The sequence below is a fragment of the Pezoporus flaviventris genome, unplaced genomic scaffold, assembly GCF_033815535.1.
Source record: "Pezoporus flaviventris isolate CSIRO_AGI_PZ_B2104156 unplaced genomic scaffold, CSIRO_AGI_Pfla_v1 ptg000113l, whole genome shotgun sequence".
Lineage (NCBI taxonomy): Eukaryota > Metazoa > Chordata > Aves > Psittaciformes > Psittacidae > Pezoporus > Pezoporus flaviventris.
The window spans coordinates 382,726-399,694 of record NW_026892661.1 but is presented as its reverse complement, the minus strand read 5'-3'; the positions used below and the strand labels follow the sequence as shown (position 1 = coordinate 399,694).

The 16,969-nt window shown below is 48.9% G+C and overlaps 1 protein-coding gene across 2 annotated transcripts; it reads left to right on the top strand.

Moving 5' to 3' along the window:
• Positions 1-9,647: 9,647 nt before the first annotated feature.
• Positions 9,648-16,929, top strand: HMBS (hydroxymethylbilane synthase). Of its 2 annotated transcripts, XM_061477980.1 has the most exons (13): positions 9,648-9,745; positions 10,781-10,853; positions 11,457-11,506; positions 11,605-11,660; positions 12,505-12,582; positions 12,907-12,984; positions 13,315-13,390; positions 13,798-13,911; positions 14,070-14,108; positions 14,592-14,711; positions 14,933-14,986; positions 15,561-15,647; positions 15,862-16,929. In XM_061477980.1, exons 2-13 carry the CDS (start codon positions 10,814-10,816, stop codon positions 16,033-16,035), a joined length of 966 nt encoding a protein of 321 aa, XP_061333964.1. In that variant the 5' UTR covers positions 9,648-9,745; positions 10,781-10,813; the 3' UTR covers positions 16,036-16,929. The 2 variants fall into 2 exon arrangements, with proteins under 2 accessions (XP_061333964.1, XP_061333963.1); XM_061477979.1 differs by lacking the exon at positions 9,648-9,745 and having other exon boundaries at positions 10,310-10,853.
• Positions 16,930-16,969: the final 40 nt, after the last annotated feature.

Genomic DNA, 16,969 nt, shown 5'->3' with positions numbered 1-16,969 from the left:
GGGGAGGGAGGGGAAAATTGGCTTTCTGTTCAATTGGTAATTGGCAAACTCTCCAGTGGAGCTCAGATTTTGTTGAGGATGTTCTTTCTGGTTGTACGTGAACTGCAGCACTGCCTCGGGGGGAGCTTCGTATGTTCCCGGTGTGGAAATGAGGAATGGTAAAATCCTGATTTTGTTGATTAAACTCAATAAACGCTCCCTGGAACTCTTGTTTTGGTCCCATCTTCTGTTTTAACTGCACTGAGCAAAAAGCGTGACCTCTTTGTACAGAAGGCTGATACGTGTTGATGCTTGGAGCGGGCTTGGTGGAGAAGCCTCAAGGCGAGGAGTCAACGTGGGTAAGTTTCTCTTCCCCCGGTCAGAGGGTGTGAGACGGGAGGGGCTTTCTGGCCACAGTGACTTCTGGTCTCGGCTGAGAAAGCGCCTCTTCCCCGCGGGTCAGGGGAGGAGAGGGAATGGAATTAAAACGAGCCCGGAACCAAACTCGGGGCGCAGGGCCGTGACTGGTGCGGGTGTGTGGGAGGCGCGCTTTTCACCTCCTCATTTACGGTGTCCCTCCGCCAGAGCCGGGGTGAGAGGCCAGCCCCAAGGTAAGCGCAGGGCTCGTTCGGGTGCGCTGCGCTGCACCGGGGCCGCTCGCCTCCGCCGAGAACCCTCTGCGCATGCGCGATGCGACGCCCTCTGCCTCGTGACCTGAAGGGGCAGGGGAAGACTGTCACGTGAGGCGCTGGTGGGTTCGGTCCGCCGCCAACATGGCCGCCTACCTGCAGTGGCGCCGCTTCGTGTTCTTCGACAGAGAGACGGTGAAGGAGCCGCCGGCGCCGGACGGGGCCGCAGGGAAACCCTTCGCGCTGCCCCCGGGCATCGCAGTCTGTGACTCGGGCAGGGGAAGCCTCGTGTTCGGGGATATCCTGCGCGGCGGCGGGCCCGGGGGGGGGGTGGGACCGGGCCGCGGCCGGGTCTTCGGCGCTGTCTGGCCCGGGTCCTTTGCCCGTTCGGAGCGTTGCCGCTGGGTGAGGTGCTGCTCGCGGCCGCTCTGCAGAGCGTGTTCGCTGCAGCCCTGGCAGAGGTCGGTGAGAAGCCAGTGTTCAGGGTTTGGTTCTAGTGTAGTCAGAGTCGTGGGGTTTGGGATTTTTTCCCCTTTGTGTGCCTTAACTGCTGTCTACATATGGAAGGTCAGATCTGGTTTTTGCCTCGCTCCCTTCAACTGAGTAGTTTCCAAGCTTACAAGCTAAGGGTAACACATCTGTACCAGCTGAAGCAGCACAGTATCTTGGTTTCTGTGGGTGAGGATGAAGAGGGCATTAACCCCTTGGTAAGTTAAATGGCAAAGAGGGGAAAAAGCTTTTGTATTGTGTGTCTTTCTTAAGGCTACTGCAGTTGTCTTGCTTGACTCTTCTCACCTCAAGCACCTTGCTCCCTGCGAGCACTGTTATATTTGATGCCAAGTTTTGGCCTCCTAATACCTCATGTTTTGCTTATGCCAGCGTATCATCATCGTTTGTAGGTTAAGGTCTGGAACCTGGAGAAGCGAGATGGTGGCAATCCTCTTTGCACACGAATTTTTCCAGCAATACCAGGTAACAAGCCCACGGTTGTATCCTGCCTCACTGTCCACGAGAATCTTAATTTCATGGCAATTGGTAAGTAAAACTGAAGTAGTTTAAGAAAAGCGTTATGGTCCTTTTTAAAGTGTAGAGAAAATGAATGGGTGGCACAAAAACCAGCATAGAATATCCTGCTGGTTGTTCTTCTCCCTCCATTTCTATGTTACTCTTGCAAAGAGATGGCCTGTCTTGTGCTGTTGGAGAGCTGGAGAGGACAAATATCCAATATTAGCCCGAGTCTGTACATATGACAGTAATAACTTTTGTAGTTAAAAGGGAAATCCGTATTTTCAGTTCATGCCATCCTTCTGTGCCATTCATTAAGGTAACACGTTTATTGAACTTACACTAAATGTAGCTTTTGTTGTAGTACAGGAAGAAGCAACCACAGGTTTTGTGATACCCCAAGCCCTGTACAGAAACTTTTGTTTAAATGAGAAAAGGAACATTTCCCTCTTGGTTTTAATTGTTCCTTTGTAAAAGGACCGGGGCTGTCAGCAGGCTGGTTTACTGGCTCTGAGGAAATCTTCCTCTAGTCTTGTTACAATGTACAGTATGTTTCAAATAAGCAAGTGAAACTTAATACCTTGCCGGTGAGCAGCGTGTTGTTGCTGAATGGAGCTGCCCTAACTCAGGCTGGATAGTATTTCAGTCGTGCCATGTAACGGTTTAGTCTGTCCCCTTCACCAGGTTTTGCGGATGGGAGCGTGGTACTCACAAAAGGAGACATCACCCGAGACCGGCATAGTAAGACCCAGATCCTCCATGAAGGCAGTTTCCCGGTTACTGGCCTTGCTTTCCGACAGTCTGGCAAAACAACACATCTGTTTGTGGTTACCACAGAGAACATTCAGGTGGGAATTTAACTGAAAAAAAAAGAGACTCTGGCTTCAGAGTCTAGTGTGGAGCAATCCCCCCAAAGCTGTGTTTCCCCTGTAGTCTTACATGCTTTCAGCAAAAGACTATCCTCACCTGGAGCTGGACACTCACGGTTGTGGACTGCGCTGCTCATCTCTCAGTGACCCATCCCAGGACCTCCAGTTCATTGTGGCAGGAAATGAATGTGTGTACCTGTATCAGCCAGATGAGCGTGGCCCCTGCTTTGCCTTTGAGGGACAAAAGCTGATTGTTCACTGGTATCGGGGGTACCTCATCATTGTCTCCAAGGACCGAAAGACTTCTCCAAAGTAGGGCTCCTCAGAACAGATGAGTTCTTTTTGCTCTTGCAGCTTTCCGCTTTCCCTCTTTTTACCTTCTTCCCTGTGAAACTTCCCTCCTGATGGCCAATGGCAACTTTGTCAGAGGTTGTTAAGGTTAATCTGGACCCATATGTCGATTAACTTCCGGTGTGGGAGTAGCACAGTTCAGCATGCTAGTGAGCAAGTGGGGCTTGAGGTTTTTTTCAAGTCCCATGACTTTCTCAGTGTAACGCACAGATAGGATTCGTGTACAAATAGGTTTTGTCTTGCCTCTGGGTCTGCTGAGCTTAATCACCCAAATGAACCCCTGCTGTCTTGCTCTCTGGACATCCCGAGTTTGCAAAGGTATCAAGAATAGTAGTTACTGAAGTAACTTGAAGTTCCGTGTTTTCTGAAACTTTCTTCTGCTTTTTCCAGGTCAGAGTTTGCTGGAAATGAGGCACAGAATTCGGACAAACAAGTCTTGAATATCTATGACTTGTGCAACAAATTCATTGCATACAGCTCGATCTTTGATGATATAGTGGATGTTTTAGCAGAGTGGGGTTCTCTGTATGTACTGACTAGAGATGGGAAGATTCATGTGCTGCAGGAGAAGGATACGCAAACCAAACTCGAGGCATGTAAATCTGTTTTGTTATTAGTCTCTGCCTTACGTCTGCAAGATTGTGCAGAGGGGTATTTCCCTCATACTGCTCTTCCTGTGAATATAACAGATGCTGTTCAGAAAGAACTTATTTGAAATGGCCATTAACCTGGCCAAGAGCCACCACTTGGACAGCGATGGCTTGTCAGAGATTTTCCGGCAGTACGGTGACCATCTGTATAACAAGGGGAACCACGACGGGGCCATCCAGCAGTATATCCGGTGAGCGGGGGTCCTGTGGAGCCGTGACGCTGTAGTAGAGGTAGGAGCTACAGAGGCCTCAGTTTCTGTTTTGGCCCAGGAATCAAACCAAGCAAAGTCGTCCCAGTCGTGGCCTTTGCGAAGAGTTGGCTGTCTCACTGTGCATGCAGATGGGTGATCTTACGCCATGACTAGTTGTGACTTCTGATACGTAGCTGAGTGGTTCCAAGTAGAGGGTTAGCACCTGCTGAAGTTAAGGCTTCTGCGTTCTTTGTAGTTAATTTCTCTGTTTAGTTTGACTTCCTGGGTATATGGTCTCTTGTAAGATGACTCTTCCCCTCCCAGAACTATAGGGAAGTTGGAACCATCTTATGTTATTCGGAAATTCCTGGATGCTCAGCGTATCCACAACCTCACCGCTTACCTGCAGACACTCCACCTGCAGTCCCTGGCCAATGCAGACCATACTACGCTGCTGCTGAATTGCTATACCAAGCTCAAAGACAGCTCCAAACTGGAAGAGTTCATCAAGGTATCAGGGGGAAGGTGGAATCATGCAAAGTTGTGATGTTGTCATCATAATTGAAAAGGGGTAGCAGTGGCAGTGCGAATTGACTCTTGTGGGTCTGTTGAGAGAGTGAAGAATGGATTTCTCCTTCGGTACCCCTGTCTTTGCTCCTTTATTTCCATCCTCTTGGTTATGTTTGTGGCGTGGCTGGCTTGCCACCTGAGTCTGGAGCGTGCTGGCCTTTGCCAGTGTGATCGGCAAGCTACTGAGAGGTAGTTAGGCTACTTCTTTTCTGCATGTATCACCTTTCCCTTGCGCAAGAGGTACTAAGCTGTCCCTGCTCTGGCTTTCCTCCTCTTACATAAATGATTGCTGCTTGTGGACCGTGGCAATGTTGCTGAGGGACCACTTTTCTGCTTTTGTTCTCTTAGACGAGCGAGAGTGAGGTCCGCTTTGATGTTGAAACAGCCATCAAAGTGCTTCGTCAGGCAGGTTACTACTCCCACGCTGTGTACCTGGCCGAGAAGCACATGCATCATGAATGGTACCTCAAAATCCAGCTGGAGGATATCAAGGTGAGGGGATGGTATTGCTCCCATGGTCTCTACTGGGGAGATTCCTACTTCTATAGCCTCCTCTTTATTGAGAATCCCATTGCCCTGACCTCTTCCCTGCGGAGCAATGCCTGTTGCCACTGCCTGCATGTTGGCTTTCCGCTTCAGCACGTGCTGTAGACCAGGGGTGAAAGTCGGGGTCTTTTTCATTCTGTTTCAGATATGGCTTTTTACAGTGGCCTTTAAGAGGAGAGAGAGTCATTAGAGATTGATCTAAATTGCACCGTCTTCCCATTGGGCTACAGCCAGTCTTCCTCCCTGAGGAGGAAAACAAGCAGGAATAGTGAACTAGGTGGTAATTTGGAGCAAACTGTGTCTGTGGTATACTTGCAGCACGTCTTAAATGTTTTCTGTCCTGACCTTGAAGCGGAGAGCAGAGGTTAATGTCACACAGTGATTTTGCTGGCTGCCTCCTTCCACAGAACTATGAAGAAGCTCTGTGCTACATTGGGAAACTGCCTTTTGATCAGGCAGAGAGCAACATGAAGCGGTATGGAAAAACCCTGATGCACCAGGTCCCTAACAAGACCACAGAATTGCTGAAGGTCCTTTGCACTGATTACCGGCCACTGGGAGACAGTGAAGGCCCCGGGATGCTGGAAGGAAGAAAGGTACGGTTTGTGCTGGCTGGGAGTTATGCTCTCGAGTAGTAGCTTTGCAGCAAGCAAGCGCTCCTGCGTGCTTTGTGATGCAGGCCTGATGCTTTAGGTATAATGAGAAATGAACCTCAGTATACTCCACTGTTGTGAAATCCCCACCTGGAGCACTGTGTCCAGCTCCGGAGCCCTCAGCACAGAGAACACGTGGACCTGTTGAGCAGGTCCAGAGGAGGCCACAAAAATGATCAGAGGGCTGAAGCCCCTTTTCCAGGAGGACAGGCTGAGAGAGCTGGGCTTGTTCAGCCTGGAGAAGAGAAGCCTCCCAGGAGAACTTAGAACAGCTTCTGGTGCCTAAAGAGGGCTTTTATGAAAGGCGAGGGCAAACTTTTTAGCAGGAATAGTTCGAGAGGTAATAGTTTTTTAGTAAAAGAGGGTGGATTTAGACTAGCTGTGTATGAGGAAATGTTTTACACTGAGGGTGGTGAAACACTGGAACACGTGGCCTGGAGAGGTGGTAGATGCCCTGTCCCTGGAAACATGCAGGGTCAGGTTGGATGAGGCTTTGAGCAACCTGATCTAGTTGAAGATGGCCCTGCTCACTGCAAGGGGGTTGGAGTAGGTGACCTTCGAAGGTCCTTTTCAACCCAAACTGTTCTATGAGAAGCCCCGTCCTGGTGTACTGGTATTTCCAGAGACCACTTAAAAACTATTGCTCAGAAATGATTCCTGTTCCATGCTGTATCTGTCACACTGCAGGCTCTGGGAATGAGTGCTCCACATGGCAGGGAAGAAGCACCCATCTGGCTGAGGCTGAGCTCAGTGCGTGACTTGTTCTGGTTGTGTTACAGGCTAATTCGGAGGAATTCATTCCGGTCTTTGCGAACAACTCCCGAGAACTGAAGGCTTTTCTGGAGCACATGACTGAGGTGCAGGCTGACTCTCCACAGGGTGTCTATGACACTTTACTGGAACTTCGACTCCAGAACTGGGCACATGAACAAGATGAGCAGGTTTGAGCTCCTCCAGCTTTGTGTTCTGAGAGGGAGATTTGGTGTCTTCGAATCCTAGTTGTGTTCCTGCCAACCCGTAACCTTCCCAGGTGGCATTGATAACAAGACATAACATTGTGCTGGACAAACGGGATGTGAATGGGAAAGCAGCCTGCTTGCTGGGAGAACACTCCTTTCAGTGAGGCTGAGCTTGTTTTGTATGAATCTCATTTAAGAACAGATTCCAGACAATACAACCTCTGTGGGCAGATGCCTCTCCCACAAAAGTAGCTCTATTTGCTTGCCTAGATCTCTGAGGATGCTGGCTGCTGAGTGAAAGAAATCATGTCCTGCTTCCTTAAAAGGGATAGAGGGCAAACAGCAAAACTGTCCTCCTCTTTGAAAGAGCTGCAGATTCTTGTCAGGTGTTATTGCAAAATGTTCTCTGTGCACCCGTTGCTTTCCGTGACTTCTCCCCCTTCTCTATAGGTCAAGGAGAAGCTGCACAATGAAGCCCTCACCCTCCTGAAGAGTGGAAGGTTCAAAACAGTCTTTGATAAGGCCTTGGTCTTATGTCAGATGCACAATTTCAAGGATGGTGTCCTCTACCTCTACGAGCAGGGCAAACTGTGAGTGTTGCTCTTGTCTGTAGAGTCCTGTCCCTCTACCCACTCCCCTGCACAAGAATTTCTGAGCCATAAACCTGCCTGCCTTACAATACAATGGTAACGACCTCTTTAGTATCTCAAGATACTTTCTCCCATAGTTTCCAACAGATCATGCACTACCACATGCAGAATGAGCAGTACAAGAAGGTGATTGAGGTGTGCGAGTTGTATGGAGACCAAGAGGCTTGTCTCTGGGAGCAGGCTCTCGGCTACTTTGCACGGAAGGAGGAGGACTGCAAAGAGTATATTGCTGCGGTGCTGAAGCACATCGAGAATAAGAATCTCATGCCTCCGCTGCTTGGTAGTAATGACATGTGGCACCCAACCTTTCCCCGCCAAAGAAACCCCAAACTAGCTTATAGCATTCCCTGGAGATCAGAAATTTGGGAGAAGCATCTACATGTTGAGCCCACCATTTGAAGTAATAACCTGCTGTGCAGGGAAAAGCTGTGCTAGTCACAGCTCCCTAGTTAGGAAAAACAATCTGTGGTGTCAGTCGTAGAGATGTCTGTACTTGATTTCTGTTCTGGCAGTGTGGGGAGGTGGAGGGCTTGCTGAAACTCCTGCTCTTCCTTGGTGGAGAAACTGGAATGGAATCCAGTATACTAGATCCTTGCTTTGCCCCTTTTGGTCTGAGCTATCCAAACAAGCTCCCAGTTACCCATTTCTGAAAGAGGTCAAATTGCAGTCGGCTCTTTAAATGAGCTTCCTGAGTCGTTGAGAATGCTGACTGCCTGTGCCTGTGGAAGTGGCCTTCTACAGAAAAGCCAGGTATGATTAATGTGGTTGTGTTTTTTTTTGCTGGTGTTTAAACTAACTTCTCGATTGCTCTCAGTTGTGCAGACGCTGGCTCATAACTCCACAGCCACACTGTCCGTGATTAAGGATTATCTTGTCAACAAGCTGCAGAAGCAGAGCCGCCAGATAGAGCAGGATGAGCAGAGAATTCACAAATACCGAGAAGAAACTACAAGGATCCGCCAGGAGATTGAAGAGCTAAAAGCAAGGTGCAGTACCATGTGCTCTTGTCTTACGTAGGACAGAACTGTCCTTTTATTAAAAAAAAAAATACGCTTTGGCTTTCTCACCCTTTTGCCTCCTCTCGCTCTCACAGGCCCAAGATCTTTCAGAAGACCAAGTGTAGCATTTGTACCAGTGCCCTGGAGCTGCCTTCAGTCCACTTCCTGTGCGGTCATTCCTTCCACCAGCATTGCTTCGAAAGCTACTCCGAGAGCGATTCGGAATGTCCTACGTGCATGCCAGAAAATCGCAAAGTGATGGACATGATCCGAGCCCAGGAGCAGAAGCGGGATCTGCACGACCAGTTTCAGCATCAGGTAGGGTAACATTGCCTGTTTTACCAAGTTTGAATAAATAGGGTTTAGATTTACTGATCTAATTTATGGATCTCTAGAGGCTGGTAGAGTAGGGTGAGGCAGAAAGAATTTTGTGGACAAGGTTGTGTCAACTGCAGGTAAGGAGGCATTGGGCCTTAGGATGACTGCATTATGCACAGGGCATGAAGAGTCCTTGATGCTCTCCAGAGGTGAAACTATTCTCACCTGACCTTGAAACAGGTCATTTGGACTCTATGATCTTATGGGTCTTTTCCACCCCTGAGAGCTGTCGGTCAGTGTGACATTTGTTCTATACAACTTCTGGCTGTATAGAACAAATGGAAGGAGAAAGGTAAAAGAGTTGGGCCAGTTGCATCGGAACAGGGCTAGGACAGGGCAGTTGGGGTACCCCAAAACTGTTTTGTCTGTGTTGTGTTTTCCAACGGTGAAGCGGTGGAGTTGGGAATGAGGCCTTAGCTTGAATATGTTCACAGAATGGAAACTGAAGTAGCAGAGGCAGTCACTTTCCTGAGAGTTGTCAGTTGCCTCTTCAGTGCGCAGCGCGAATGCGGGACTGAAACAAGGTGGAAAACCTGAGCAGAGGAAGGTGCTTGTGCAGCACTCACACGGGACTGGTAGAGTAGCCGAGGGGTGGTGGGGGCTGTGTGTCTAATAGGGAGGCGAAAGGGAAAGGCCTGGAGGCTTCAGCTGATTCCGCTGCTTCGTGTCTGCCAGCTCAAGTGTTCCAACGACGGCTTCTCCGTTGTTGCCGACTACTTCGGTCGCGGCGTCTTCAACAAGCTGACGCTCATCACGGACTTGCCCTCGGGGAAGGCGGCGACGCTTGAGGCCGGGCTGCAGCGGGACCTGCTCATGCACACCAAGCGCAGCACCTGAGCGCACCCCCCCCGCGGGACCCCCCGCGAGCCCCTGGGCATCTGTACACGGCCCCCAATAAACCCGACTGCAACGGGACCGGCCCCGAGCGCGGGGCGGGGCGGGCTGGTGGCTGTTGTGGTCACGTGCACAGCCGGACGTGACGGAGCGGGGCGGGTGGCTGTTGTGGTCACGTGCACAGCCGGACGTGACGGAGCGGGGCGGGCGGGTGGCTGTTGTGGTCACGTGCACAGCCGGGCGGGGTGGGTGGCTGTTGTGCTCACGTGCACAGCCGGACGTGACGGAGCGGGCTCGTGCTGTGCGGGCGTTCCGGAGGGCAGGGGGTGTGATGGCAGAGCCGGTGTCGGGCGCCGTGAGTCGGGGGCAGCGGGCGCGGGGGGCGGGCGGGAGGCGGCGGGGCGGGCGCTGACCCGGTTGTTGCTGCAGGGCGCGAACGGCGTCTGCGGCAGAGCGGTCCGCGTGGGCACCCGCCGGAGCCAGGTAGGCAGCGGCGGGCGCGGGGGGGTCCCGTGTGTGGCCCGGGGCGCAGGGGACGCGGATGGCGCCGCGGGTGCTGTTGGCTTCCCCGCCTCTATCGGTGGCAGAGCCCTGCGGGACGGAGCGCTCGCGCGTTCTGGTTCCTGTCTGGGGGCTCCGAGAGGAAACGCTTTCTATGGAGTCCGCGTGGCGGGCGGCTCTGACGAGCGCAGCCTTTGGGCAGGTAAGGGAGGGCGAGGGTGCGAGTGCCCGTCCGGGATAACGGGGATCTTGCTGGGTACTTGCCGGGCTGGTGCAGCGTTTCCTGGGAGGCGGGACACCCCCCCCCCACCCCTGACACCCCCCAACGACTGCTGTCTTCAGGCAACCCGAGGGACTGGGGCAGGACAGCGGGTATCGCCTGCCAGCTGGGTGCAGCAGGGAGGAGCAGGCCCGCGGAGGGAGATAAGTGTCCTTCAGGCCTTTGTTCTGAGATAATCTTGTGCGTTCTAGGAAGAGTTTCGTACTTTCAAGAAGGTGTTTCGGGTAGATGTGAGGGGAGGGACAGAGCTGTGCTGCGTGCTGCTGCTTTTTTCTAACCTGAGGCTCTTGTGGCACTTTACAGAGGGAAGCAGCAACTTGTACTCGTTTTACATATAAAGAAAGTACAGTCCTGAGATCAAAATTAACTGCCGCAGGCTACACAGCTCATCGGTGGGAGAAAGCTGAAACTCTTCTCTGGTTGCTTGAGTCTGCTGCTGCTTGCATGTGTGGAATGATTACTCTGTTTTTATTTGACTGACTTGCTGTTCTTGTGCAAGGGAATGTTCTTACTGCTGTAAGATCTGTTGTTAGCTCTGTGCGCAGACCTAAGCTGTAGCTTTTTAAGGAGTTTATACATACGAGTGATTTCACTCAGGCTACTCACTTCTAATGCTTTTGATTGGGAGCATGTAGCAGTCATATGGGTCTCACCACCGAAGAATGCCAAAGTTCTCTCTAGCTACTAGATGGATTATGTGCTCCTTGTTTAGGGCTTTGCTTTCTGCTTCGTTGCAGCTGGCCCAGATTCAGACCGACAGCATAGTTGAGATGCTCCGTGCGCTGTATCCTGAGCTCCACTTTGAGATTGGTAAGTTTGAATGCCGACCCAGGGTAGGCAGCAACAGGAGCCAGCCGCTTATCTTTGTGTGCAAGAGGTGTGTCTGCAGTGCTGGCCTGAGGAGGAGGATTTGATCCCGCTTATCTAAGAGTGCCATCTGATTGCAGTTATGTTGTGTGGCTGAGCAGCTGTTGCTGGTTTCTTCTGGGGGAGAAAGATGGATTTCATAAGCTCCTGGTGGTTGAAGCTCTGAGTATGTCATACTCTCTGAGCATGTCATGCAGATGGTGTTAATCTTGCTCCATTTGAGAACCTGATATTGTTCTGGCTGCGCTCCACTGTGCCTTAGGGATGTTTTTCCTGGCTGGTGGTTGAGGGGATCAGCGAGAGCAATGGGAGCCTGCCCTCTTGCCCCTTACTCTGGTTTTGAGGACAGTGAAGGAAATCTCCATGTCACTTGTCCTGAGCGCAGCATGTTTCCAGAATCAAGCAAGCTGCTCTCATATTACCTCAAGTCCGTGTTCACGTAGTAGCATGTGACACTCCTGCTTATTGTGTGTTGCATAGATATTTCCAGTCTAGGCCTAGATGCTCTGATCCATCTCACATTTTACCTGTACTCTTTCTGAGCAGTTGCCATGTCAACGACTGGAGACAAGATCCTGGATACAGCACTTTCCAAGGTAATGGATCATTTGTGCTCTACACAAGAAGTAATTGTGTTTGATAATACATTTGCCAACCTTTCCATGGTGATTCTTATTCTTCCATTTATATGTAGATTGGGGAGAAGAGTCTCTTCACCAAAGAGCTGGAAAATGCACTTGAAAGAAATGAGTAAGAGCTTCTTGTTTTCTCATCCTCCTCTGTCGTTTCTGGTGCTCTTTATTTGGACACTTGGCTTGCTGTGTGATCCTAGTTCCTTTCTGTTCTGGTACCTCTGGCCAAGAAGGAGCATTGTTAGTGTTACTGTGTTAACATCCAGTAACAGCACGCCAGACATGCAGGAGATGTGGGCACTTTGTGCTGCTTTCTGGATAACTTCTTTCTACAGAAAACACTTGGTTTGGGCTCCTGCTGGAGCAGAGACATGAGCACTTTTTTGGTTGTTTTGTTTTTTTTTCCAGTATTCCAAAGAGGTTTTAGTGGTGCTTATGCTCTAGAGTAGGTTTGAAAACAAATGATAATACTGTGTTTTCAAGTAAAGCCAGTGAAAAAAATACTGGAGACTCAAGCATTTACGATGTTTGTTTGCCTGTAAGGAGCAGATGATGGCCTTTTATATGATAGCTGGCTGTTATTTCTGGTTCAAAGCATAATAGCAGACAAGGGACTAGTTGCATATTGGTATGATGAATTTCTCTCCGCATGAACATCTCCAGCATCTTTCTTATCCTCATTCGACCCAGTGGTCATAATATGTCTTGCAGTGCTGCTGGGAGGAAGACATTTCTTTCATTTCACAGGTGGGAAAAGAGAGACAGAAGAATGAAGTGGCTTTTCTGGAGTAACTGTGGAATTCTATAGGGATTCTGGGGATAGGATCCTGACATTCCCCCCTCTTCTCCAAATTAATTCCCAGAGTGGATTCACACTTTTCCTGTAGGTGTTCTGCAGGCCTCAGGTAGGCATGGTGTGAGCTCAGGCATCTGTTCAGTGATTACTGTCCTCTTATTCTTAGAGTTGACCTTGTGGTTCACTCCTTGAAGGACCTGCCGACTTCTCTTCCTCCTGGCTTTACTATTGGTGCTGTCTGCAAGTAAGTGTGGATGAGAGGCTCGATTCTTTGGGAGACATGCATTTTACAGCATCAGTAGTAGCAGCAAAACAAGGGTGGCGTAGATCTTTTTAGGTGCTCGGAGTTTGACCGTCCTCTGATTAATTTCTGAAACAGTGGAAACACTAGAGTTGATCTCATGTTCTGTAGCTGGCAGGTTTGCTGGAAATTCTTGCTTTTGTTCTGATGATATATGGGTTATTTTGGAGCCAGAGGCAGTTCATCTGCGGCCTGATAGAGAACTGTTAAGCTTAACAGCCTTCTGTTAAATGATGTCAGCCATTCTGTATTTGTATTCTGTTGCAGAAGGGAAAACCCACTTGATGCCGTGGTCTTTCATCCCAAAAACTGTGGGAAAACACTGAGCCTCCTTCCTGAAAAGAGGTGAGTGGAGAGAGGAAGGGGAACACAGGTGCAGTTGGTGATGGTGGCTGGCGGCTGCCCTCCAGAAGTGTCTCCTGTAAATCAGTTGCTTGGGATTGGCTTGCCTGCATCTAGCTTCGCCCAGGCTTTATGCTAAACCTCACGGAGTGGTTTTCTTTTTTCTAAGGAGATAAAAATGATTGGCAGGTTCTTGGATCTTCATTTTAATTAAGAAAAACAAAATCACTCTTTGTTGGCTGGAAAGTTCAGAGTTCTTTCAGGTGGAGGCGAGTGTGAGGTGAGGTGAGTGTAGGAGTATTCCAGATTTCACGTGTTTTATTTTCCCCACAGTGTGATTGGAACCAGTTCACTTCGCAGAGCAGCTCAGCTCAAAAAGAAGTTCCCTCAGTTAGAATTCAGGGATATTGTATCCTTTCCTGGCAAAAAGAAACGGGGGGGGGGGGCTGGGTAAAGCTGCAAATGTGAATCTAGAACGTCATACGAAATCTAGATTGAAGGCTGATTTATGCCACCTTAGCAACAAGAGCAAACTGCTTCCTCATAGGCAGCCCTCCCCTAACCTACTTGGCGATGGATGTATAGTGCACTGTTGCCATTCTGCCTTTTGCTTTTTCATGAGCCTGTAAAGAAGGCGCCAGCCTTCATCTAAGAAAAAGAATTGTCTGTATGTAATGCTTCTCCTAGGATGGTGCTCTGATTCTCATTTGGAGGCTGTCAGATTCTGTACATTCTGTAAACACATTCTGGCGTATGTTATATAGGGATAGGAGCAGTTGGCCTGCTGTTTCTATGCTTGCTTAATCACTTCTACAGAGAGGGAATTTAAATACCCGCTTAAAGAAGCTAGATGAGAAGGAAGACTTCAGTGCCATCATCCTGGCTGCTGCTGGACTGAAGAGAATGGGCTGGGAGAATCGCATTGGTCAGGTGAGGAGCAGCAAAGCAGAAGATACCATTCTGTGCTGAACCATCACCTGTTTTATTCTCAGACCTTACGGTCATCCCGTCAAAGCTGAGCATGTCTGCTGGTCTGCTCAATCCACTGAAACCAGACACAAGTTAACTTGGATTTTGCTTTCTTCCAGCTCCTAAACCCTGAAGATTGTCTCTATGCTGTTGGACAGGTACGTTAAGACTCTTTTATCTTAAGCCATACCTGGTATCAAAAGCCAGTGGTGGTACAGTGCGTTTCCAGTTTAGGAAGGAATTGTTTTGTTATTGTTACTCATTCAGCACTTAATCGTTATCTTGAGAAAATGTTGGGAAGCCTGGATTTATCCAGGTTTCTTGTCACAAGGGACATTGGGGTGGGTGTTTCTATATATATACCCTAACTGAGAGAGGTTTTAGAGTGGCTTGAGATGACAGCATGATCTTGAACACTTTGGCCAAAGGAAGTTCTGGTCTTCCTTTTAGAGCAGCTGCTATAGGATGTCCCTGCAACCAGTGGATTTTTTTGTCATTTATTTCTATAAATGGCTAAATATCGCTCCCTTAGCAAAATGCATCCAGGCCTCTGAGTCTGTTTTGTGACCAATGCTGAGTGCACAGAGAGGTGTGAAGTTGAGGAATTACTATGATTTCATGTTTCATGTTTCTTCTCGTAGGGTGCCTTAGCAGTAGAAGTTCGTGCCAAAGACCAGGAGATCCTGGATATGGTGTCTGTCCTGCATGATGCAGACACTGTGCTATGCTGCATTGCTGAGAGAGCCTTTATGAAACGTTTGGTAGGTGGGGCATCTTGGCTCTTCTGCCTATGGCAGTAAATACTGCTCTGCTAGTTGACATCGTGGGAAATCTTTTCTAAAGCTGCAAAGTGGAGAGTGCTTCTGAACTGAGAAGTGCCTGTAGAACGATGGGCAGGGGTTTGTGCAGCCTAAACTTTTCAGAGGCCTGTACTTTGAACCTATTAGGTAGGAGCCTCAGTGTCAGCTGCTTTCTGTTTTAGGAGGGTGGATGCAGTGTCCCTGTCGCCGTCAGCACCATGTTGAAAGATGGCCAGGTGAGGAGTACTTTGTATTTATCTGGGATTATTTCTGAAAACCTATTCCAGTGCATGCATGTTCCCTGGTCCTACCTTGAGGATAACTCTGGCAGATATCTTTATAGCTGCCCTTTATAGCAGAGAGGCTCCTGACTCAAGCCTTCTGGGTTTGTGTCCAAAGCAGGAGTATGAGAATGGCCCTGGTTATGGAAGCTTGGTCTTCTAGAAAATGACCTTACTAGAAGTACCAGATTCCCCCTGCCCTCTTTAAAGGTTACATTGCCCTAAGATTTGAAAGCCTTGCTCCTGACTCCAGAAAAATCAGCGTTTTATACGATGGGAGTGTGATTAAGGAGGTGGGCAACTAGAGAACTGTTCAGCCTTTTCCTTGGGAAGTTGCATCTTGCCTAACAGGGATCACTTTTCTTACAGTTGTGTTGTTAGGCTATTCTTCCTGGCCCCACTGCACTACAGAAACCTTCTCCTCTGGGCTGAGCTTTGAATGTTGTGCATTTTTTTTTTTTTTTTTAGGGGGGTGGTTGTTTTTCTGTTTATTAACGCTATATTAATCCCTTCCGCGTGTCTTTCCAAGCTGTATTTGACAGGGGCAGTCTACAGTTTGGATGGATCTGATAGCCTGAAGGAGACTATGCAGACCAGTGTTAATTATCCCCAACAGGTAGGTGAACCACGGTGATGGCTTCAAACCCAAACCTCATGACCCAAAGCTGAAGCCACGTGACAAAGCGAGACCTTTTGAAATCTGCCTGTCATGTTGGGTCTGGTTCTTTGGAAACTCTTGACAGTGCACTGCTCTCGTGTTTCACATGTGGCTTGAACTATTCATTGCCCACTCCTTCCTGCTGCCTTACAGAGGTAATGTGTATTTGCAGAATGAAGATGGACCAAATGACGACGTGCAGCATGTTGGTATCACAGCCAAGAACGTCCCTGGTCAGGCCCAGGAAGCTGCAGAGAACCTTGGTGTTGAACTAGCTAGTTTACTTCTTAGCAAGGGAGCAAAGCATATCCTTAGTGTGGCAAGGCAGCTCAACGATGCCTGCTAAACCTGTGGTGTGGTCTGCACAATTGCCACAACTCTGGCAATTCTTGGCAGCTATGCTGTCCTCCTTTGGAGGAAGGGATTTCTTCAAATGCTCACACTGTTTTTGTCTGACACGTGGGCACAAGAGCTTGAAATACCAGGTTAACTAACTCAAGTTGTTTATGCTGTTCAGGGTTTCTGGCCCTCTCTGCATTTCTCTAAATTGCAAAGTGTCCATTTGATTTTTTTTTTTTTTTTAAGGATATTTGTAGCTAGGAAGGTTAAAAAGAAAGAAAAAAAGGATTAAAAATAAGCTGTAAGTGTTCTCCTATTGCCATGACGAACAAGGGATTTGTTACAGATTAGTCAGTTGTGATGGCACTTGAGTGCCATACTGTGTCAAACAGTACTGAAGTACTTTCAGTAGTCATTAAATGTTTTTTGGTCCTGTCCACTCATCAGTGTTGCAGAGGAAGACTGCTGTTTAGCAGGTTCCTCAGTAAAGTAGCATAGGTCTGGCTTAAGGCAGGAAATTAAGTTTGCAGCTATCAGGTGCAAATTTGTCAGTCAGCCAGTAATTAATTGGGAAGTGAGTGGACACCCAGTCGTGTGTCCCTTACTCACTAGACTACAAGGCTTGTCAGCATCATTCATATATGCTAATCATTTAATGGGGAGCAGGAGAGAAAGCCCAAATGTGCCTTTCTTTGCTAGTGCCAGTCCCTTCCTATGACTGTGGGTTCTTGCACTCTCTACCATGTAGCTATCTGCTCAGCAAGGCTCATGGTCCAGTGCCTTGTGGAAACACTGAAGTAGCACCTTATCGGGGTACCGTTTTGGAAATGAAGCATTGTTTATTCTCTGCAACGACCAGTAAACGTAACAGGTGATAAATACAGCAGAATGGTAAGCAGCATCCCGGTGTCAGTGTCTTTATGGAGCAGCTCCTCTGTTCA